The 24930-nt window shown below is 46.8% G+C and overlaps 1 protein-coding gene across 1 annotated transcript in view; it reads left to right on the plus strand.

Moving 5' to 3' along the window:
* The window catches only part of LOC134523806 (collagen alpha-1(XXVII) chain-like), a 163093-nt gene that overhangs the window by 16224 nt on the left and 121939 nt on the right, over positions 1-24930 (plus strand). The window contains exons 4-6 of the mRNA XM_063353197.1: positions 9938-9991; positions 18057-18110; positions 23201-23254. Of these exons, the coding sequence (XP_063209267.1) occupies positions 9938-9991; positions 18057-18110; positions 23201-23254 (162 nt within the window). The remainder of the gene's footprint in view (positions 1-9937; positions 9992-18056; positions 18111-23200; positions 23255-24930) is intronic.

A 24930-nucleotide genomic window follows, 5' to 3' on the forward strand; every position in this document is an offset into this window, starting at 1 on the left:
TGCTATTACATTTCTGATGATTGCAACTTTAGCGCATGTCTCGGTGGAAACTTGAGTGCCCTGTGATGGTGGATGCCCCTTAAAAGTTTGTGATTAAAGTTGCTGCTTAATGTTAGATTAAGAAAAGAGAAGAAAAAAAAAAATAAATCCCACCTTCCTTCTTACAAGTTGCTGGTTAAAATGTTGATGGCCAGACTGGGGCTCTGTTCCACACCCCTGGTTTTACTCAGGGCCAAGACGGCAGAACTGCCAGTCACCTTCCAAAGGGGCCTCAAAACCATGCCACAAATTAACTATTTCTTAACGCCGGTTATTGATTTGGTTTGTACCTGAAATTCACATTTCTAGAGAAATGCTCTGTTTCAACAAATGCAAGTACAGAGATTGCTTCAGGATTTCTGTTTCTTTAAACAAACCCTCCTCTATTTTTATGGTATAAGTTAATATTATTTTTTTTTATTTCTCACAGACCGCACTTAAAACGTGCAAAGAGTTTCCTTTATAAATTTAACTACTGCATTCCATACACAATAACCACTCTCAGGGTGTATATCTTGGCCACCATAAAAGTATACACACTTTTTGTAATTCTAAAAGCAGTCAGGCCACGCTAATTATCTGCTAGCTGCTTTTTTTTTTTTCTTCTCCAAATGCAAGAATGCAAACAGAATCTTTTAACTGGCCAACTTTAGGAGGATTTGGTGTTCCAACCCAAACCCTTTGCTATATTGTGTATACGAGAGAGGGGTTATACATGTAAAAGAAGTTTCTCCCAGACAGATTCTTTGGTTGCCAAGTTCCCGCCTAAAGCAAATTTTTACAGCTGACTCCTTAAAATAGTGAAAGAAAGGTTTACAATGGAAATATTGAGACTTGCTGAAGGAACACAATCAACAGCACTTGTGTCTGCAGATGTGCTGCTCGTTGTTGCAAGTAACACCTAAAGTGAAGTGGTGGTGTTTCGCCAAACCTCCAATGGGGGATTACCTTCAACGTTTGCATTTCCTGCCTGTCCCCTTTCAAAGCAGGGTGGTGATTTCTCTCCATGTCATTTGGGTGGGCGGTCTCTGCGAGCTGCGTTCTGTTCGGAGGTTCCCCCCTCTGGGAGAGGTGAAGATGCTGCCGCAGGCAGGGGGATGCAGGGCGGCCCCGCGCTCCTGCCTCACCTCGCAGGCACACATACCCCTTGTTGTCTTTGTAGCTGGAGATGTTTTGCTAAATCCCTGAGTAGACAGAATGAGCTTCAGCGATTTTAATCTTTGGGCAGTCTTCTTGTGTTTCATGGAGAGTCATTTCAGGCAGATTTCCAAGAGGAGAAATTCAGCAATTGTGAACTTCTCTTCAAAATTCTCTTACCTGTATGGGGTAAATCTGAGTGAGCTGCTCTGAGCCCAGTGAAATCCTGACCTTTTCCACCTTCTTGCCCTGCAAGCGCCATGAAGGGGGACCACGTTCCAAGCCCCCGCTTCCCCCTGCAATGTAAAGAGCTTATTATTGAACTGGAGTGGAAAATCCCTCTCAGCTTGTGAATCATAGCAAAGAAACAGATTCATGCTGTGGAGGGCTGAGAGAAGAGATGGCAGGATTTTTCCGTCCTGTCTGAGAACAACTGGAGTCCTGAATCGAGGGAAAGGAGAACATTTTGAGGCTCTGTCTGGCCTTATCCTCTTTGACTGCTGGAAACAAAGCCAGCACTTTGGGAGGGAGAGGTTATGGCTCGGCTGGAGCTGGCTGCTGTGTGGTGCTCGATAGCTCCTGTGACTCACGGGGAGATCTCTGTACCATACTTCCTTGGATGGCTCTGACATGGGAAGAGAAAAAGGAGAAAAGACTGGAATGGGGATGACATGTTGAGAAATTAATGTAGCACTTCTATGGCCAGCCGAGCGTGTTTGAGAACAAGTGCTGATAAATGCTCCGTGCTTGAGTAATTACCTGGCGCCGTCCTCGTGTTGTCGGGCAGCCGTTTCTGATGAGCTCAGTGCAGCCCTTCCTGCTCTGCTGCGCGATATCGCAGCCCGGCTTTCCCTGCACAGGGCAGGTTATGGGCTGGGAATGTCGTACACGGAGTCTGGCCCACGGGTGGAAGGATAAGATGAGTACTGCGTGCAGCTCTGGAGTCATCAGCACAAGAAGGACATGGACCTGTTGGAATGCATCCAGCAGAGGGACACAGAGATGATCCGAGGGCTGGAGCACCTCTGCTGTGAGGACAGGCTGAGAGAGTTGGCGTTGTTCAGCCTGGAGAAGAGAAGGCTCTGGGGAGACCTTATAGCAGCCTTCCAGTCCCTAAAGGGGGCCTACAGGAAAGATGGGGAGGGACTCTGCATCAGGGAGTGTAATGACAGGACAAGGGGTAATGGTTTCAAACTGAAAGAGGGGAGATTCAGATTGGATATTAGGAAGAAATTCTTTACTGTGAGGGTGGTGAGGCAGTGGAACAGGTTGTCCAGGGCGTTTGTTGAATGCTCCATGCCTGGAAGCGTTCAAGGCCAGGCTGGATGAGGCTTTGAGCAACCTCGTCTAGTGGGAGGTGTCCCTGCCCGTGGCAGGGGGGTTGGAAATAGATGATCCTTAGGGTCCCTTCCAACCCGAACCATTCTGTGATTAATTAGTTTTCCCAGTTGTGTCACCTGATACAAGGTCTCTTCAAGAAGACTGTCACTCTGGGCAGAGAATCATGTATGGGAAACCACCTTCTACCTTTTCAGCAAGGATTGGGGCCACCATAGCAATGATGTATGGGCAGAAGCAGGCTGGCAGCCAGTAGCACCCTGCCTGGCCCGTTTGCCACTTAAAGAGAAGAGCCTGTCTTTCACCTTGATCATCCTCAAATCAGGGTGGGATTGACAGCCAGGCTGCGAGGCAGTGATGACTCAGGCACTGTGGTCTCTGCAGTTCTGGCTTTGGAATGCTACCAAAATAATTGCGGTATCATCTTAGCTGTGCAGAAGGGCCCCATCCCCACACTTGAGGTAGGTGTCTGCCTGGGTAGAGGCGTGCAAGCAAGGGGCTGGAAGGATCGGATCTGTTCACCTAGCAATAGAAGGCAGCACCCTCTGTGGATTAATCTGCCCTGAAAGACCACCATGGTGCTGCGCAACAGGAAACGGAGACGCTACGTCCCACACGCAACTCATGGCAGAGCATTAATTCTTCAGGAATGTTGGGTTTGCTGGGCGGCTAGGGGAGGGAGGATAATACGTTCTTAAAAAAGAAAAAATTCTTGGGAACCATTAATAACCACAAGCATTTGGGATCTCTGCTCTGAATTTCTTTCGGAAGCGGGGGGAAGAGCTAAGAGAACACCCAAACATCATGCTAAGTCAGTAACGCAGCCCTGACTCAGCAGCTGGCGAAGGTCGCTCTGAATCATCCCTGCGCCGCCGCAGCACCTCTGCCCAGCCTTGCTCCACATCTCCCCTCCCCGCGCCCGGCCAAGCGGGACGGTGCTCAGCTTCCAGAGCAGCCTGACCCCAGCACATGCCTGCAAGTAGCTTGGACATCCACAAAAGAAAAAAAAAATATGAAAAATAGTATCTTTTTGCCAGTGTGCCAAGGCCTTACAAGGCTGGGATGCTGTAGGTGTTTTGAATCCCTTGGTGGATGGAGTTGGGGTATCATTTGCTTGTCTATACAAGCAGGAAGTTTGACGGGGAGATTTAGGGAGCTGCAGCCCTCGCCCCGGCCCATCAGCACTGCCTGCTGCCGTGTGCACGCTCTGTGTTAGGTGGTAACACTGCAGCAAGCCCATTGCCCTGGCACCTAGCTGGGTTGTAGACAGTGTACCCCAAGTTGGACCTTTCCCCATCTATATAATAAGGCTGTAATTCCAGAGTTTTTTGGCCCCTGCAAGCAAAAAGCCTCATATTGACTCTTAAAAGCCCCATATTGACTGTTTCAACTAGCACTTGAGGGTTATTTTCAGAGCAAGAAGACCATACCTGGTGCTGAACGTGCAGAGGAACAGGCTGAGTTCACTAAGGGGAAGCACTGAGTAACGCAAGAGGAGTGGGGAGGGAGGGAACATGTTTTGAACAACTCCCTGAGTATCCGAGTGGGAAAAGTCCCTGGGCAGATGTGCCAGCAGCCTCCCGTCCCGTGGGCCGGCACGGTGCGTGGCCAGGAGCCCCATGTTCGAACCCTGGTGGCAGTGGCCCAGGCAGAGGTGTGGCGTTACCCTGGCAGGCAGCCCACTCTCCAAGGCAGATGTGTTTCTGAGCGCGGCCCCGGTCTAGACTGCTCCAGCTGCCATCTTCCGCACGAGCAGTTTGTCTTGGAGCCCGGCTCCTTTCATAAAGAAGCAATCCTTGCCAATTCAATCAGCGGGTAGGGGAGAGAGAGGCGATTGGGAGCCCTGATAAAATATGAAGTGCCTATTTCCAGTCTTCCTTGTACCAGAAAAGGTTACTCAAGCAGACAGCCTATGACAAATTAAGGGAAACACAATGTGTTTGAATGTCTCTTCATGAATGAGTCATATTAATAAAAAAATTAAAAAAAAAAAAGGAGATCACACGCTTTGTATAATACATGGGAAAAGTTTTAGCCTCACTCACACAGTTGGATCATAATTTTTTTGCTAATTTAACCAGAGCTGTCCCCCAAGGGAAGTCTTGTTGCAGACAAATGACTAAGCATCAGAGTGTGCTCTTTGTGTCAAACAAAGTTTATTTTGAGGAGCAGTAGTTGAAATTATGATTGAGATAAATGGTGCTGCAAAGGATGTAGGGATGTATTGTATAAACATATACAGGTATTTTTATAAATCTTTTAAAAAAGAAAATGAGGGACAGAGTATGGGATCCCTCTATTTCTTCACGCCCCTTCAGACTTTCTTCCAAGGGCTGAGATTACTCGAGAGCCTGAGAGACTGTTCCTGAATTGTCTCTATAGAAAAGCTGCTTTCATCAAGCTGGAATACTAATATTTTGTTATGTATTGTGCTGACACTCTATTAGGAATCCAGTTGTGGACAAGGACTTTTCTGTGATAGGTGTTGTACAGACCCAGAATAAACATCTGTGTCTATTGCGGAAATCATATTACAAGGCTGGCTTTCCACCAACATCTCAGTTCCTGCCAGAATTACGAGGGCTTTTTCTTCTTAGACTGGTTGAAACCCAGCTGTGTCCAAATTTAATATGATAAGCCTGCCTTGGAGAAGAAAGTAACCAAAGTGCTGGATTTTTCTTCCCCCCATAATTCCAGATTTGTTTTAGGCAGTACTTCAAGCCAGGTTTTAGTTTAGGTCTTCTCTCCCTCTCTGCGCAGTGCCTGGCAAGGACGGTAAGGCGAGGATGGGTTGGCATGTCTTTTGAAGATGAGGTCTTCTCTTCTTCTGTTCTCCTGAGCAGGGGATTTTTCATTCTGGTGCTGCCGCTGTAGCTGCTCGGTCCCTCCGTGCTGGTGCTTTCCAGCCGTACGAGGCTAAACGGTGGGTTTGCAGCAGTGGCCTCACGTATGAAATATGCCTCGTCTTCCTCTGGAAAGCAAACAAGACAGGTTCTCTATCTGCAGGATAACGTCACTGCTCAGAACTTGATGCCAATGTGGGGAGAAGCTTTTGATGCATTTTCTGAACTCCCTTTTAAGTTGGCTTTTACCACATGCATTAGCATCTGAGAAAGGAGAACGTCTTCATTGACATTCTGGCTTCAGTCCTTCCAGTGTTTTGCACAGTGCAGGATGCCCAGCTCTGAAACCCTTCCAGGGATAAAGGAGAACTGTGCTACTAATGCTGTGCAAGGGGACAGAAGAGGGGAGGCAGAAATACATCGGAGAGACCCTAAACTATAGATGTTTATCAGTGTGCATTGGAATATGAGTTGAATTGTGTCCTGGGTAATAGCCAGCTCTTTGCTACTCAGCTGAGTACTTGCCCCTGGGGAAACGATTACAGGAATACTTTGCTATCTGAGCAAGTTGATTCGGTAGTGGTTCAAAAGGAAGCGAGTCGTTTCCCAAATCCTCAGCACCAATTCCTGTACCGATTACGCTTTCCTTGAAGCCTTCTCGGAACTTGTTCAGCCTTGCTCAGGTTTTGAGATCTGAAGGCACGTAGCTCCCGGTGGCATTGCCGCGGGCAGAGGATGCAGTGTGAGGAGGGTCACGATGTGGGAGAGGCAGAGGTATAAACTGGCTGATCTCAGCAGCAAGAGGAAATGGTGAGATTTCTCTTGTCCTCAGGGTCCAATGTATTTCCCCTTCAGACAACTTAGTTTAATTTTCCATTTGCAATTTGAAGCTCAAAAAGCTGAGGAAAAAAAAAGTCCCTTTTGCTCTAGAAAGTTTCCCAGCAGCAGCTTAGAATAAATCCTGTAATCATTTGGTGGGATCAGTCATCGTTGCTAATGCTACCGTGGGAAACTGAGAAGGGTTAAACTTTTATGTATCTGCCATTAGCTGCTTCACAGCACTGTTCAGGCTGGTTAACAATTCAGCTGTTTGGCTGGAGAAGAGAGAGTATCTGCTTCTGCCACGTTCCTCCTTGATCTCTGATTTTGCTTTGTGTGATAACAGGGTGTGTGTTCTCTGCCATCAGTTTGCAGAAAGGAGTAGGCGGGAAGCCAGAGAGACAAGACCCACAGTGGTAGGAACGGTAGCTTGCTGCGGGAGGCTGTCAGCTTTCCCTATCTCATGGGGCGTCCCGGCGATGGGAGGGCAGGAGCGGAGCAGCGATATCTTCCTCCAGCTGCCAGGAAAAGGAAACCTGCCTGCCTCTCAGAGCACCTCGCACTGCTCACTGTGGACTTCCTGGGGGTGCTCTAAAGAGTACAATGGAAATGTCCACGCAGGTTCTGTGTGATCAGTTTAACTCTTCCCTGTGCTAGGGGTGAGATGTCTCTGGTGAGTGTAGGGACTGTGTGGGCATTACCTCCAGGCGGACTCCAGCAGCTCGCTGTGTGGTGGCTCCTTGATAGGTGCCTCTTATTGTCCACGTCTCGGAGACTTACGCGTTAAGTGGGATTGCATCCATCTGTAAGTAGCTGGGCCCTGATCCAGTCTTATTCTTCTCTGTCTGCCTCTGCGGATGTGCATTTTTCTTCGTGCGTATTTCAGTGTCGCTGTCCCCAGGCAAAGCCAGTTGTCTGGCATGGGCCTCTTGTTCAAGAGGTTGAGCTGGAAGATGCAGAGGCATATGTACAGGGCAGAGAAGTGAGTTCCCGGCCAGGCGCAGTACGTGTCCCATCCAATCCAACTATCAAGGAACTGTGTAAGAAGCTAGAAGGTGGTCTTGCAGTGTGTTATGTCTCACAGTGACCTGTGTTCGTCCAGCTACCCCCGTCCCCTTCCACCTTGACTTGCTTCTAATTTATACGTAGTCACGCTCTTGCCTTATGCAGTTACCACAGTGCATATTTTAGCCACTCATCCCACAGTCACCTTATTCCTCTTACTCCTCAGGAAAGGTAAAAAAGGCTGAAGGAAAGGCAAATTAAACCAAAGCAAAATAATAGGGATTCCTGATTTAGGTACTGCTCTTTCTGTGCTGTTCCAGCTAAATGCCTTTCCCTTAACTCCATATTCTCACTCCAGTGCAGATATTAACTCTCTCCTTATTTTTATGTTAGTTTCAGTTTATTCTGAACAGCCCACGTTTTTGGAGAACGTTTTTACTGAAGTGGCCAAGTACAATTGCAGCTGCTGTTAGCAGGAAGGTGGAAAAGGTCACCTCAATGCTGGTACGCAAGGAACGCAGCTCTCAGACAGTTGCATCTTCTCTTTTACTTCTCCTTCTAGGGGTAAATGGGAATGGGTTTTGATGGAGACGAGGTTAAAACTTGAATTAATCTTTGGTAAACTCTATTAACTGTCGCTGGATCAGTTGCACTGGATTAATGTTTTGATAGTTACCTTCCCAACTAAAAGGGCAAGGGGACTTTTTTAATAAAAGCTTGGATTCTGGAGCACAATTATACATGAGGCTTAAAAAAACCCCTACAATCATGTGTCTATTTGCACAGCTGTATAATTGCATTATGCACGGGGCCCTGAGCCGGCACAATGGCAGGTTAAAATGCTGTGTGTATAGCTAAAATGAGGGTCAGCTGTATCAATGAGGGTTGTTAATACAAGGACCAGTAATACTGTGTTAGCCAGCAATAAGCAACTTGCAAAGAGGTCAGATGAAGCATCCCAGGCTATAGAGACTGGAAATCTCCAGGACAGGCAGCAGCGTTGGATAGTAGCAGTGAGTGATACGGTGGTACAAGTCCCTCCCTGTGTGTCGAAGTGTGGAGCGTTAGTTATTCTATGCTGTGTAGGCTCTTAGACTTTTTAAGTGTTCCTTTTCTTGTCTTCTTTACTACAGATAGAAATAACTACAGGAAAAAAAAGAAAAGGTTAGGATTCATTTGGTGTCCTGACAAATTAGTAGCACAGAGAGACCTACCCTGGATTTTGGTTACTCCTGTCCCTGACTTTTTGCTAGCGTACCAAGTTTGGCTGGATGTCTTTTTTAAAACATCTCTTTTATGCTAATTAATTTGCTGCTTACGTATAGGAGGGTTGGTAATATTAGGGGAACGTTTATTCATCCATTACCTATATGGTTCAGCCAGGTTTTCTCTGTTGAAAATCTTAAAACTGGGTGTGAGATTTAGGGTAGGGATCTCAAGGCTTGTTTTTGTTGCTAAATCACGCACCTGATGACTCCTGCATTAGAGATCATGAACTTTTTCCTCTTCTTTGGAGCCAGTAACACACGGCAGAGCCTGAGCAGTCCTGCCTGGCAATCCTTCAGCGGCAACAGGGTCAGCCCTGCAGCAGGCTCCGCTCGAGTCGATGGCGCATGTCAGCTCCCAGAGGTGACCCGGTGGGAAGGGAGTGGGGCCGTGCTGGGGCCCGTGTGTGGCCGCGGGGCTGGTGCTGTCCCTGCTCCATGCCATGCACCCACATTCCCCACGGGGCTCCTGGGACCTGCTCTCCTGACTGCCACGCGTCGGAGAGCTCCGGCTGCCTTCCAAACATCCTTCAGTCTGCTGCTCTGGATCGCTCTCTCTGCTGGATGCAATGAAAACTCGTCTTTTGTAACAAGCTACTAGAATATAAATCCTCTGGGAGATGCTTTAATTAACAGTTATTCTTGCTTGACATGTTTGGCTTGGGGGAAAAGAAGTTTTGAGGAGTTATTAGGAGCTGCAAATGGCTCTCCAGAAATCTGAATTCTCCAGACCATTGAAAAAATGAATAAATAAATGAATAAATTCAAAGGAGTTCAAACCTCATTGGTTAAGTATTTTTCCCTAACCTGTTTCAGATCAGTGCACAGCTGGGCGCCTGATATCTCCACTTTGTTCTCACCCTTTTCCAAGAACCCCCGCTATTCTGACATGTATGAGTTGACCTCTCCTACATTACAGAGCCGTATTTAAGAATTTCCAACGCTGACACCAATTTTATTACATTTTATAGCATGCTGCTTTAAAATATGAAGTGCTGGGATGCGATTATGTTGCAACTCATGTAGGAACCTACAACACCAAGAACTATACATCCTCAGCTGGTATATATTACAACACGCAATGTTCCTCCCTTGGCAAGGTGCTAACACGTTACTTCTGTTGCGTGCTAGCACGTAGCAGGAAACTCCAAAGCTGAGAGACGGTTGTGTTACCCCTGTGTTAAAGCACAGGTCCAGGAAACTGGAAGCGTGAAACACAGCTGTGATCACGGGAATGCGGTCCACAGCAGAAAGATGTGAATGCTCTGTCTCTACTCTATGGAAATATACGCTACAGCAGATGTTACTGTGCATGGCTTTTATCTCTTTATGGTAATAGCATAAGTTGAAGGGAAATTCTGGCCATGGTGTTATAACTGGTCCTTCCTCCCAGTTCTTCTCCAAATGATTGTGTTATGGGTCTCCCTGAAATACTTCAGGAGCACCATCCTGTTATAGAACCGTCATTAACACTTACTTTTATTTTTCTAGGGTCCACCAGGTCTGCCGGGCTTACCAGGACCACCTGGCAAGAGAGGTTCCCGAGTAAGTGGTTTTAAAATTTCTCTCCATTTCTACTTGCGTTTGCTTATCCTACTGTTCCAAGGGCTGTTGTATGTTCCTATGGCTGAGTCATGATTGCTTCAAGCCCCGCTGTTGAGGTCTGGCCTTCCTGCTTTTTCTCATTCCCTGTTAAAGGTTTTCAGGAGGCCACACCGGTGACTCGCAGCCTCCCTGAGCTAAGGATTGGCATCAGGAAAGACTGGGGATGAATGTTCCCAAGTGTCTGTCAGAAGAATGAGCTCTCTGTGTCTCATTCTGTTTCCAGTATCCATTCCTTCTTGCAAACTCCAGTGCAGAATATTAGCTTTGGTGGCTTTTTGTTCTGTCCTTTGCTCTCCCCAGCTTCCCAAATTGCTTCCTTTGAGGTCCGTCACTGTCACTATGCCTTCACTAGTGGGCCATGGTCTAGGACCAAGGACTCAACACACAAGGATGAGCTTTTGTGTTCCCCAGACCTGCTCTCTGACTCCTTTTCAGGATCTAGAGCAAAATGTCTGAGCTGTTCTACAAAATCTATTGCAAAATCATGAATTTCTTCCTCCCTGCATTAAATTCTGATGCGGATCTTTGACCATTGAGTGCTACGCTGAGGAAACATCTGGTGCCGAGTGCTGCAGCTAGCTGTGAGAAAAGCTTTCTGCCTTGGCCTAGCTGCAGTAGTCTCCCAAAGCTGGGCAATATGCCTGACCTGGATACAGTTAACTGTTGGCATCGTTTTCATGGTAGCAAGGTGCTGTCCCACAAGGTATGGTCATGGAGCCCATTTCCTGAGCACTGAACTGATGTGGGTTGGGAATCAAAAGATGCAAGTGTCTGAGGCTGGAAGGAGGGAATATTTGGATCCGTGATCCAGGCAGCATCCTGGCCTGGCAGCAGAGGGAGATTTCCTCACACATACTTGGCTAAAACTCAACCCCACGTAATGTCTTTAAAGAACAAGTAAGAGGCTAAGAGCTAGAGGGCTGCGTGTTCCCTGAGGACACTTGTTACAGTCCTGTGAGATCTTGCAGTAACCAGTAAAGATAAACGCAGCTTCTTTCTACAGCAGTAAAAACCAAAAGGTCTGCAGGACGCCCTGCAGCCTTGGCCTGGATGTTAACAGACCTGAATACTGATTTCTGCTGTAAGTGTAAGGCATTAGATAGCACCTGGGTCATGTGTTTTTTGGACAGGACAATCTGTTCCACATTAGATACGTTCTTTAGTGAACCATCGGCACGACTGGTTGACCAGCCCTGATGTCTTCTGTTTACAAATACCTGAGCAGCAACCACATCAGCAAATTGCCCGGAGTTTGCAGTTCTTAGCAAGTCCCCGTTAAGGCTGAAAGTTTGTTCTCGCCCCAGCACGTTACTCAGGAGAGGTGTTTGCTGTTACTTCTTGCAATCCTGCAGTGTGCAAACTAGACTCCATGTCTGGAGACCCCAGCTCCATCCCCTGCCTTCTGTGGGGATGACCAAATTTCAGCTCTACATCCAAATTCCACTACCTACCAAAACTTGAGTTTTTCTGAAGAAAAAAGCGTTGTGGAAGCCGTGTCATAATTTTCTGTGTTATTCCCCATCTGTGACGTGCTCCAACCTTATATTTAAGATGATCCTCTGAAACACAATGAGTAACAGAAGATTTCTGAGTTGAGTCTCTGCCAGAGGTGCTGAGAATCATCCCAGGAAAGAGTTCCCAGTTAGGAAGCGCTCAGCACAGCGGAGCCTGGCTTGGCTCAGACCTCCGCAAAGAGGCTGTGCTAATTTTGTGAGGGGGCAAAAGGGTTACTCTGTAAATGTCTGGCCTGGAGCACTGGAGACAGAACTGCTCTGTGCATAAGTTGTTTTGACTTCCCAACGTGTTTCTTCTAGTATTTTTTTTTTTTCTTGGTGGCTCTTTGGGGTTTAAGGATTTCATTGCGAGAAGAAGAGCTGCCAGAAACTAAGACAGTCTTTGTGGAATTCTTGCGTCTTTGGCTTTTGTTGTGCGTGAGCCACTTAAAAATAAATGTGCAACGCCGCAGGGGTTATGTCCTACCTCTGCCTAACCTGATCCTCAAAGCAGCCGCACGGTTCTCGCCCCAGCCCAGCCCACGGGTAGCCCATGAGGTGTCCCAGGAACCTCCAGCCCAAGGCTGGAGCTCCTGAGAGGAGGTGAATATTGCATGCGACTTTGCAGTGCTCAATGCCAGGGGAAAGGAAGGATTTTTTTCTTGTCACCAATGCAGTTTATGGCCTAAAGCATGAGACACAATTGCCCGTCTTGTAGCTTGCATAATTTCTACATGATTAATGCTCATACAGTTACTTGGCTCATTTGAAAATCTAGTCACAGCATTTGACTCATGACCTTCTGTAGCTGTGAAGTCCATAAAGTGGCTGTCTTGCTGATGCAGCGCAGTATTTCCACTCCTTTGAATTCCATATTGTCTCTGTTTTATTTCCCTTTCTCCCCCCATGTTGCTCCGGGTAAAACGAAAGCTCTGATTGGCTTTGGCTTTGAGAGTGAGATTGTGGCCAGTGACAGCTTGTAAGAAAATCTGCCTGATCCCATGATTCTGTCTCCTTGTTTCCAGCAGATAAGTATCGTTGGACTCGCCTGTAGGGTCCGAATGTTGCTCTTCCATGTAAGCAATGCCACCTGGTTTGCAATAACAAATGCCAGTCTTTGTAAAAGCATGAAAGAGGTTGTGTTCAGGGCACATCTCGGCATTCAAGCGCAACCCAAGGCCGGTAAATGGATAGTGGCAGTCTTCTTGAAAATGACAATTTCTCAATTTTTTTAAAAGCCAGTTCCCATTTTAGGTGCATGGAATTAATTTTACACCCTATCACTCACCATCAGGGACCCATTGAGGCAGATTCAGAGAATACCTATGCTCTACTCTCTGCAGCTACCAAGGCAGAGATATATAACAAATGAAAGCTGGGTGTTTCTTCTTCTGGTGATTCCTAAGGCACTCCAAGGAAAAGGAGTAAAAATGTTGCAGTTCTGATGACTGGAAGTGATTACTAATAATACTTTCTCAGGCGCTCTGCAGACCCAGGTAGGTGTTGCTGTATTGGTCACGTGCGCTTTCCAGGAAGGTTTTCTCTCTGTCCATATCCAGCTAGGATTGGTTTCAGCTTTTATGTCTCCATTAAATTTGTGGCATAAGCAAGGGGTGTGTCCGCACTGCTTCCCCTCAAATGCGCCGCAGTGGCGGGTGTCTACGTAAGATCTGAGGTGCCTCTTGAAGGGAAAGGCGGTTTTAGCAATGAAGGGTTTCCCCAGGTTTCGGTGATGGGAAAGCACTTTGCCAGGCAGGTAATGGAACAGCTTTTCCCCAGCAACCCACCCAGAGCAAGCGATGTGTGTTGCGCTTTGTTTCTGCAGATGACTTTGCATTTCGTCAAACATCAGGGTTTAGCGGGGAGGCAGCGGCCGGGGCTGGGTGTTGCTAGCAGAGCGGTGCTAACAACCTCTACAAGGAACTGTCAACAAAGGGCTCCCGCTGGAGCAATAACTTCTGCACCATTGTAGCTTGTTCCTGCCTCACCCAGGATGCGACAAGCTTCATTCCCAGCCTGTCGGCATGAGGGGCTTTTGCCAGCGCAGCTACGTTGATCACAAATTGTGACTCCTCGTAGTATAGTTAGATCAGCAAACTACCCACCGTTTAATCAGGTCTGCAGAAAATCACTGTGAACCATGACACTTGGTCTCAAATGCTGCTTCCAGAGGAGTGCTATGTAAACCCTAGTTATCTGTCCCCCTCCTACGTGCAGGACACAGCAAGCCAACACATGATAGACAGGAGTCCCGTTGTTGGCTTCATTCCCAGGACAGCAAGAAAAGAGCTACGGTCAAACTTTCCAAAACACTTACATTGATTTAGGAAGCCAGATCCCACTGGAAGTCGATCTCCCTCTCTAACAGGTGAGCAAACTCAGGTACAAGGGGAGTGTTTTACCCGTGTCCACACAACAGGTCAGAGGAAGAATGGGGAATAAAAATCCTGGGATGTTGCAATTGCCTTGTTTCGTTTAACCTCTCTGAAAAAGGCAGGATAAATGCGAATGGATGGGTGAAGAAAATATATATGCACTCACTAGTGCTTTGGGATGTTCTTGCCATCCTCCCGTGAACCTTAGCAGCTTGAAAGATCGCAGTGTCCCGGTGTAACATGTCCCTGTTGCATTTGGTCAGTGGTTGCAAAAAATCTCCCTTTCCTTCAAAATGCAGGGCTTCCCTCCTAAAACAAGCAAGAACTTAGTCAGCTGTAGAGGTTCCCCGGTATCCTCATTCCTTTAGGAAGATTTTCCAATTTCTGAAAAGAAGTGTTTAAAGAAACAGTTTGTTTGGCTTCACTTCAAATATTTAGCTCATTTTTCAGCAAGCCAGAGGTCAGAGTGGGATCTGTAGGTCAGGAGCAGAAAAAGTTGCTTTACACAGTGAAACCCCACGACATCATGAGTTTTGAATGAGTGGTCATTCCCCTGACTGAAGCTTTCTAGCAGTTAGCAGGAGTTCGGAGGACTTTTTTCTCCTCCTTGTGAATGCTGGAGGGATGGGGGGGAGCGGTGCACAGTTACACTTTTGTTAATTTTTGCAGGCCGTGAACCATTACGCATAAAAGCGCTTCTGTGAGCGGGGTCCCATCTCCAGGCACGTCACCGAGATGAACTGGGTGGCACAGTGTAGTTCTCAAGTAGCATCGCTCACGTAAAAGACATTCCAGGGGGATTACAATCCCCGTCACCTTTGGGAAACCCCCCTTCTCTTGGAGAACACACTCAGGGATTGTTCTGGTCTCTGTGCCCCTGCGTCTTGGGCTGCTGCTGCCCCATGGTCAAATTTTCCACGGAATCTCTGGTGCAAGGCTGGAAGATTTCGGATGCAAGTTTGCTTGTCGCTAGATTGGATTGTTTCAGCAGTGATGAGGGTGGCAAAGCGCGTGGGTCAACGGGCATGCATGCAAATAGTAGTACGTGCTGCGGGATTGTCTTATTCAGCATCATCCCATCCTGGGTGTAGAAAAGAGGAGGAAAACTAATGGATTGATGATAAATGTATTTAGGAGAATCCCAATTTCTGTATACGAGTGGGGAAATCGAATTAAATCCAGGATAGCAGGAGTAAAATATAGCAATTGATTGTAGAACTACAAAGCAATTAACTCTCCGTTTGCTTCTCCATGAAAAGAGGGCTGTTTCTGGGAGTACTGATTGGAGATGGGTGATTCTGCTGGGCGCAGTAAGGGAGGAGGAATGAACATTGGGCTGGATTTAATCAAACAAGGGTGGGTCCCTTGGGGGCATGATGACTGTTATTGGGGCTTGCAGATTGGTGCGTGAATTAATTTGTCAGGCCTGCCGGTTCGGATTTTGTGTTACTAACAGCTCCTGAGGTGGATGCTGTCCTGTACCTTTTGTTACTCAGCCCAACTAACCGTACCACACCGCATCTTCCTCCTCTGCCAAGAATGTGGGTGTAAGCACAGATTCAGGACTAACCGTGTTGGAACGCATCAAGATCAGTTATTTTTTACCATTTTTAGGACTACGGCCAGACTACGCCCTTTTTTCTCCACAGATAGGAGAGCAGTTTAAAATGTCTAGCACAAGCCCCAGGCTTGGTTACAGCAGTTTCTTGCGTGCCAGACTGGGCTTCCCGCTGTCACTTCATCAGCAGGATGTGGCCACTTCTCGCTAGGATAAGACCACATTGATCTTTGGGAACAGGACGAGTTTCTGGCCTTCCTTTGCCTGGATTACACGCTCGGAGTCTCATTGAATTCAGTGATAAAGGCTCCATTTTATGGGAAGAGCCTGTGCTTTTCATAACCTCATGTTTTATCACTGGGTACTGAGACTAGTTCTTTCGCTCTTCTTCCCTCCATTTGGTTAAGGCGTTTTTATGATTGTGTTGCTGTGCTTTGGTTTAGCTGTGAAGAACCTGCATCAAATTTTGCTGGAAGCGTGATTAGTCTCTTACCCGGGAGCTCTTGGTCGGCAGCTGAGCTTCCCATGTTCCAGGTTTCCTCCTGGAAACTATCGTTTTCAGCTAGGCGTCACACCAAACCAGGCTGTTCCCTCCAGTCTGACACTGGTTTAAGCCTGCCCCGGGCTATGGTGGAGCACGGATTTCAGCTAGCTGCACTGAAGTGGGCTTTGAGCCAAGCTGCCTGGCTCCAAAGTTGAATAACAGCTGAATTCCCTCCTCAAATCTAGCAGCAGTCTGGATTTATGAACCCTGTTCGGAGCTACCTAGATTACTGCTTACGTGTAAGGGCTTTTCAGGAACTCGTCTTTTATAGAGACTTTACTGTTCTGATTTCTGTCACTTAATATTAATTTTCATACATATTTGAGACTTGGAAGACTTGGGTTGAAGCACTTTTGCTACCACAGACTTGTTGAATTACCTTAGGCAGCACGTTAAGTCTCTGTTTCAGTGTCCCACCCAATGAGATGAACAGATGATGCCATAGTTTGCTGGGAAGATGAATTTATTTAAGACTACTCAGTGCTCAGTTACTCTGGTTACAGCAGCTATATGGGTTTTCAAATTACAAGTTGATACTCCAACACCTTAATTTTAATTAAAGGTGTTTCAATTTCACTGGTAATTCACAGCCGGGATAAACTATTGGAGAATTTCAGGCTGAAAATTTGGAAGGAAATTAAGAATGGGACAATAAACGTATTTGGTTTCAGGCTGAAAATTTGAAAGGAGTTTAAGACTGGGACATTAAAATTATTTGGGTAAAAAATGCCATTTGAAAAGTTCAGCCTCGGACTTTTAATTGAACAGCCTCTTACAGCAGAGCAGCATGTGTTGTGAAACAGCGCTGAGCACTCAACAACTGTCTATACCACAAGACAGAATAGCTCAATAAAAAAAAAAGCCATTATTTTCTATTACAGTGTAGTAAAAATAAAACTGAATAGACATCAGCGCGCTGATGTTCTCTCCAAAGAGACCAAGGGCACTGAACTTGATGGCAGTTGCATGTTCAACTGCAGTGATTTTTCCTTGGAAATTGGACCCTGAAGATTTTGGCCCCACGTACGCTGAAGAGCTCGGTGGCAATACTACAGCTCACTGAGAAACTGCCTGAGTGGTGGTTTATCTCCGAGCCCGTTCTCCTTCCAACTAGAGGGTACATTGAAGTGCTCCTCATGGGGGTGTAAAGCTCACATACAGTCTTGGCAGAGCAGGAGCCCTTGGAATTGAATCTTCAGGTTGTTTCATCTCCCAGGAACGTGTTCAAGAGGACTTAGAATTGTTATTACTTCGGCCTGAAAGGCTAACAGATCTTCTGTGCTGTATACAATCCCAGGATAAACTATTCTTAGCTGCTTATTCCAGATAACTCCTTAAATAGTCTTCGGAAAATATGCAGGGTGATTTAAAATATGATGTGAAAGGAGATACTGCTGTATGTGATCTGAGGTAACTGCTCTGACAGTGTCATCGGCTTGTGAGACCTATGCAAAAATACAGATTTAAATGGTTTAAGCAGGGATTTACCTCTGCTCTCCCCATTTTACTGTCCAGCCATCCGTTCTCTTTCTAACCGCTAAAGGCAAAAATCTGGTTTCTGGGGAAATGAGATCATCTCAAATAGCTGAACATTTTAAAATTTCCCTTTAGTAATTAGTTGTGTTCCCTTCCATTTTGTCCAAAAAAATCATTAACACCCTGCCATGCTCCCACAGCCCTCTGCCTGCCTCCGTCTCTGTCTGCTGGGTCTCCTTGCAGAGCCTGGGCTCCCCTGACCCCAGAGCAGTTTCCGTTCCTGGTTGTGGAATATTGGGTGTACCCAAATCATCTTGTTGTCATGACACGTCTTGTGGTGACAGACACACGCCACAGGAGGGTAGGAACCGGCAGGCAAGTTTGAGCGCTGGGAAGGCAGGACGGAGGGTGGCGTTGAAGCTGCCCCAGCTGGGCACAGGCCGCTGGTGCTCTGCTGTTAGCGCTGGCCCCAGCACAGCCCGAGACTCTTTGCCGCTCCCGGGACTAAAGCCGATCCCTTCCAACTCCTTTTGACTTTTGTGTTTCTTGTGTTTTTTAGGGTCCTCCAGGTCCCCATGGAAACCCTGGCTCGCCTGGCCCCCCAGGCCTGAAAGTAAGTATTAATTGGCGTGAGGAGCCTTTGCCTTCCTGTTTGAGAGGACGTCCTGGTGGGGGGAGGACAGACCTTTTCATCCCCCTCCCTATAAAATGGCGAGGAGCTGAAGCCATTTCTCCCCTCCTCTCTGCTCACACATGGGCCAAAGCCTTTTCCTGTGCTTGCGAGAGCCCCTGCTGTTGTGTGCCTCGGTAGTTGGCCTTCCCTAATTTCAAAGACTGCCTAATTAGGATCCTGCTTAAGCTATGCCTGTGCCAGCGAGCAAACTGCAATGTTGAGATGAGGGCAGTGGAATCCTCCCACTCCAGAGCCTCAACAGACCAGGATTTCTTCCCCTTCTCATTTCTCTTCTGTGGGTTTTGTATCCTACTCGTCCACCTTTGGGTCCAGATGGCACGGGGGGACCGGCAGCACCCGGCTTCTTCCTCTGCCTTCCTCCTCCTGAATCTCCCTCGTCCCTCCTTCCCTCTCCAGAGTTTCTGGGAACCCTGATCTCCGTGAGTGCTCCCAAAACAGTCCCGTTGCTTCCTTCTAGATGTCCTCATCTCTCCCATGAGGTCTCACAGACCTCCTCCTGCAGTACCAGGAGCCCTGTGTTTTGTCTTTTTTTTCCTGTTCCCCCCAGGGTGCTGCAGCTGGGTGGGAGCTGGAGCTGGAGTCACCCCCCCAGCAGCTGGACCTCTTCCCTTCGCGTGAGACCTTAGCACAGACACAGCTCCAGAGGGGAGCTAGTCCTTTATGCTGCAAAACCCTTCAGAAAGATGTTTTCCTTCCCAGCTCATTCCTATGTCTAGGGCTTTGTGTTACCTAAAGACGGTGAAGTTCCTGGGAAATCATTTTGGATTGGTTCGGTGTCATTGTTTACACAGAATTATATTTATATTTTATAACGCCTATCTGGGACTAAAGAATAGTTGAGTTTTGAAAGGCAATGCTTAATAGAGGTCTTGACTGCCAAGGAAGCTGTAGGGTGTCTCAGCCAAACATAGAGAAAGGTGCGAGCAAGAGTCCTTTCTTTTCATGATCTCATCAGTAGGCAGAGATGTTGTGAACACTATCGATGCTCTGGGAAAAAGATTCTGGAAACTTGGCATGCTGCCTCTACATGATTAAAAATTAGGCACTGGAGACATGCTGGTGAACAGCAGCTGTTTTAAATTCTAAAGTGTAGTTATATGGCCTGAAAAGTGGGGCTGTAAAAGTTCTGCATCTTCGTGTTCTGCATTTATTCTCCATCAATGACTTCCAGATCACACTTGTTGAGTTTTACAACTCAAATCAAAGTTCTTTTATCTAACTTCCAGTGCTGCAAATTCAGCCTGATCCAATCTGTAGAGCCAAACTATGTTTCTATGCTATAGGTTTTTTTAAAAAAAACCCACACTTTTAGCCTAATGCCTTGTCAGAAATCATCATTTGGCTGTAAAGCTGTGTTCAGTTGGTCTCCTACTAGAAATAAAAACGTCCTGTAAGCATTTTTCCTCCATTTTGCTGCCCAGTCTGGCAGCAGGAAGCCCTCAGTGGATGGACAGCTGTAATAGTGTGCAGCAGAGATACGGTGTCATCAGTCTGTGCGATAGATTTTAATTTTATCCAGCCACCATTTGCAGGATTAGGCTGTTCTATGTGATGTTTCGTCAAAAGAAGTATATAAGTGTGCAATGGGATGTGAGAGCCGTAACTCGGCCCAAGCCTGGGCATAATCTCACCTCTAGCAGGGAGAGCCTGCCAAGCCATGATTGCAAGATCTTTGCATATGAAGCACTTTTTGTAAGGCGTGTATCAGATCCCAGAGTTTTGACTTCCCTCCTTCCCTTCATTCCTCTGCTGTTACACCAGTCCCAGAAAGTGAACTTCACACAAAAAAAAATTATATTTCATCCCCTTACATTTTAAACACCTCTACACTTCAGCAGGCTTGACAAGCCTGCACCTGGGACCTGATACCTTCTTAGTGGACCCAGCCCATGGCTGAAATTACGGACTTGTGAAAGCCCAGCCTGGGCAACAAGGCAGAGCAGCCCCAACTAGAACTTCTCTTGCCAAGAGCCTCAAGTGGCTGCTGGACTAGGTCTTCCGTAGATAGCAGATAATACCATGGAAAAAACAAGCAATCCAAGACAGGAAACTGCAGTTTCCCAGATAGATACAGCTTGGAAACGATGACTAACACCAAGCTATTGTCACTTAGGAAGTAACCCAGGGGCATAATTTTTATCGGCTGAATTAACAGAGCACTCACCAGGTCAGGCAATCTGCTGCGCACGAGGGACGTGATGTGGCATTGCAGCTGGCAGAGATGTCTGTGCTTGTGCGTGGCTCTTGTCCAGTTGTATTGCAGTGGTGACACCAGCCTTGTGTTGTTGGACTCCTGCGTTTCTGAACCTATCCTGTGCAGAGTTCACCTTATTCTTGTCACTGGAGCTGAGCACTTGTAATTCCTGGTACTTAGCAAGCTGATCTTTTGCACCGAGCTCTTTGTAGCTGTAGAGCCGTGTTCCTGCTGATCTGTTTGGGCATGGTCCCACTGACTTCAGTGGCATCACACCCACTCGTGCCGCCTGAGAATTTCACCCATCGTGCTTTTCTCAGCATTTTTTAATGTGCAACTACTTAAAGGGGGCTTCTTGCCACTTTTTGTATTCTGTGTGTTGTCTTTGGCAAAATTCCTATTGCATACAGTTAGCAAAGACTGATTATAGTAGATAACCTCTTAAATGGCCTCAGACGTGTGCTGGGCTGGGCTTGTGGCTAGCTGTGTGACCTGTAAGCTGCTGGTGGGGGCACGAGAGGCATTTTTGCTGATGACTAGATGTAGCTCGGAGGATACCCTAATAGAGTTTGGGATTAGGCGGAGGGTTAGCTGTCAGGCAGGGTGTGTTTTCAAAAGCCATAGCAGGAGTTGGGTTTACATCTCTCATCTGGAGGGTTTTGGCATCAGGCGTTAGTGTGGTTTGCCTAGTTAGCTGCTCTGGATAAATCTGTCTTATTATAGCACTAGGAAAAATTGAATTTTCCTTTTAGTGAATGGTTTGGTTCCGAGATATCACATCAGTTTGGCTTACTGATGTTTAAAATACTATTAGTGGGATTGCAAAGCTGAGGTGTTTAAATTGCACGACTCTAGACTTCTCCCGGGTAGGGAAAAAATGGAAGAGAACAATTTCTTCCTTTACAAGAGGAAGTACTGGGCTCAGTCGGTTGGGATGGGAAGGAGAGAAGCTTGCAGACAAGGTGTGTGGCTTAGTGGTGGACAAGGCTTTGGCTCATTCCCATGTTGTAGTTTCTGTGCGAGAAGAGTTGGGCAATTAATCCACGATTCCAGCCCTCTGCATCCAGGCATCCGTTCTCTCTGGCTCTGATGCCATCTTGCTGATTAACCTGGGGGAAGAGCGATCCTACTTGTGGCTGAGTTCTTCACCTGTGTGGTGGTCTCAGCTGTGTTGAACACAACTCTGTGATGTAAAGCACAGTCTTTGCTAATATAATCGGGAGCTTCCCAGGGAAAAACACCAAAAGGCTTGTATTCCTTTACACGGCTCAGTCACTGCATTGAGCACATGGCAAGACTTAGGGAGAGCGGTGGGTGTCTACCTGCTGCAGGAAATTAATTTTGCAGAGTAGAAATTAATACCTGGCGATCCTGAGGGCTGCTTTAATCTGTTCCAAGCAGTCACAGCACCCACTGACTGCTCTGAAGCTCAAAGAGCGGGAGAATTGCCCCGATAACAGCTGCATGCAAAGCAAGATTATCTGCATGACTTCATTTACTGTTTGGAAACCAGGCAGCCTTCATTCAGAATTTGCACAGATGCATCTGCCTTGAATCAGCAGTGCTCCCTACAGTCCGTAGCCAAGTAGTCTCACTCCCTGAACCTCGCAGCTTGTGGTGGATGGTGGAGGAGGAGGAGAAGGGGAGATTTACATTCTCTGCAAGGTGGGAAGTATGTGTCAAATGTGGTCGCAGTGAGTCTGCATGGAAAAGCTGCTCAGATGGCTATAATTAGACCTTTGCGCTGCTGATGAGAAATGCCAGTTAATAAATACTATTACTCCTTTGTAGGGTCTCACCTTCCCTCCAAACCCTTCACTTGACAAGCATTAATTAACCTTCACAACTGTCCTGTGCTCGGTGGTTGGTTTTGAATCCCGTGCTGCTGATGTGGAGCACAGAGGTTGCGACTCGTTTATGATCCCAGGGGTGTTAAATGGCCGGTGCCTGATACTGGGATACCTGTGTCCTCCTGTGTCCTGGCTGTGCCAGAAGAGATGTTATACAGACCTAGGCTTCTTTGTGTGTTAAGCCTTACCTCTCCCCTGCCAAAAGAATCTGACATACTTCAAATCCCTTCTACTTTTTCCTACTTCTAGCTCTCACCCTGTTAGGTGCACACATCACCCCTCCACCTTTTAAGGATTTGAACTGGGATTTTCAAAGTAATCTACTGGAATTAGATGTGCAAATGCTGCTGAAATTCCAGCCTGTGTTCATCAGGAGATGAGAGTCTTAAATTGTAATTTCTCTCATCACGGTTGTTAAGAAGGAAAAGAAAGAATACTGCCACTTAAGATAAAGTGTGCCTCTTTCTTCTGCCAGCCTGAAAGCCTCACAATTGCTCTGGCTGTTGGTAGTGTCTAATTAGTGTAACTTTCTCTGCAGTTTCATCTGTTCTCTACAGTTAAAAAAGCAACATCATCTAGCAAGTTGTTAAGAAGGATGGTTTAGCCACAGTAATAGGCTTGGTAATTATTTTTCTGATGGTAGTTGTAGACAAGGAAGAAATCACAGCTGTCTAGTCTAATAAGTATCAAAAGTCCTGACATTGCCTTCTTCCAGTTATCCTTTCTTTAGTCAATTTAATACTGTCAAATACTATTTAAAACTCAACACTTTAGCAGCAGCAATCGCTCACCAAAACCAGCCCCAGCAAAGCAGCCATACCCGGGGACTTTAATATGTTTGGGATGTCGGGGCAAGACAGATAAAACAAAACGTTTTTCTAATTTTGGAGGCTTGGTGGAATCAGAACCGCATCTATGGGCTGGGTCCTTGGATTATGTCAGTAATGTAAGTTTTTTCGTTTCAGGGACAGAAAGGTGATCCTGGGCTGTCGCCTGGAAAAGCTCGCAATGGACAGAAGGTAAGATGTTTCCCAGAGTGGTCAGGCAGGGAGAGCACGGTGTGCTGTAAGCCCCAGGCATCCACATGGAGGGAGTCCAGACTGCAGCCACAAGCATCACAGCTATTTAAGTAGATTTAGGACTGAAAATTAAGACTTAGACTCCAGATTCAGGACTGAAGAAGGTTAGCTAAGGTATTGACCACAGTGCACTAAAGTGCCTGCTGACACAGCTTTTCGTTGTCCAAGTGTTTATCCATTTTATGCACAATCTGCAGCCCAAACTTAAGTCCCTGCCACTGCAGGCACATGGCTACTTAAGATAAGTATTTAAAATAGCGCATGTGAGATACAGCCGCACCTTGCTAGCTCTGGGCACGCAGCTGTGGACAGAGGCAATCCCAGTGTAAGCAATAAAAGTCTTGAAGGCAAAGGAAAGGATGTTCTTGCCGAGGGGCTGAGAAACAGAGCTCTGCCTGATGTCCTACCCGCAGCCCGGTGCTCTGAGAGCAGCCTTGCTGTCCCACGGCTGGAGAAACGGGGACTTCTCACAGCATTGCACTGCCAACGCGCAGACCCTCCTGTGTCATAACTGGAGGCCCTTCCAGCAACGTCTACTCAAATCAACACAACTGGGAAGTGTAGCTGGTTTCTGGATTCAGCAACTGTTAAGGATCAGAGTTCTGCTAACTCTTTTCAATAAATTATAACTCCTGTTTTTGCTGTTTCACAGCTGAGCGATTTTTACTGAGGCAACAAGGCCTCACAGAAGTTTAGAAATGAATAGTAGAGCGATCGGAGCTCCACAACATCTACCTCAATTAGTTCTTTCAGTGGTGCCTGCACAATACTTCATAACTCGTGTCCAGGGCAAGAGGCCTGGTTCTCTTCCTTTCATCATAAGCCTTGCTATAAATGCACAGCTAATAGAAAGCATCAGCCATGAAGAATTTAGGCCCTCCATTTGAAACCAGATGCCTCCATGAAGCACAGCAAGCCCCACAAACGCAAGATGGAGGGTGACGCTAGAAAACATTGAGAAAGCTAAATCTGAAACGATGCTTTTAACTTAACAGCACGAGATGCCTTTTGAAATTTCTGGTACGCTACATCGGAATGGCATCACATGGAAATCATCCGCAGAGTCTGGAACCGTTTTCTTGCAGGCATGCTCAGTGTAAGGAAGGGAGAGATCGCTTTTCGCTCATGTTAACAAGGCTTTATTCCTGTTAGCAGTAATAGAAACAAGGAGTTTCCAGCAGGAGTTTGGAGCGACGCCTAATTTTCGAGCTAGATACTCCAAATGCATTTTCAGTAAGCAGGCACAGCACAGTGTTAGACACTCTAAAGGGTTTTTTGATCCAAATTGGAGGAGGCCAACATGGGCTTGTACAAAAGGATCAGATGTTAGAGAGGTCTCACAGCAATGCGCTTCTCCGTTTTTGCGAAGATTTGGGTATGCCAGCTGGGATGCGATGCACTCCCTTTTCAAAAGTACAGGCCACTGAAAAAACCCTCCCACCAGCAGCCTGCAAAGGTTCAATCCATGTCATATATCCATGCCGTCAGCGCCATCTGAACCGGAGCCATGGGCTGAGCCAGTGCAGTAGCAGAGTGTGAGCACGATCACAGGATTTGGCAGGAGGTACCTGCCGTTCTTGTTGCATTTAAAAGCTAAAATTGTCTTGCCTTGGCTA

This window comes from Chroicocephalus ridibundus, chromosome 15 (assembly GCF_963924245.1).
Source record: "Chroicocephalus ridibundus chromosome 15, bChrRid1.1, whole genome shotgun sequence".
Classification (NCBI taxonomy): domain Eukaryota; kingdom Metazoa; phylum Chordata; class Aves; order Charadriiformes; family Laridae; genus Chroicocephalus; species Chroicocephalus ridibundus.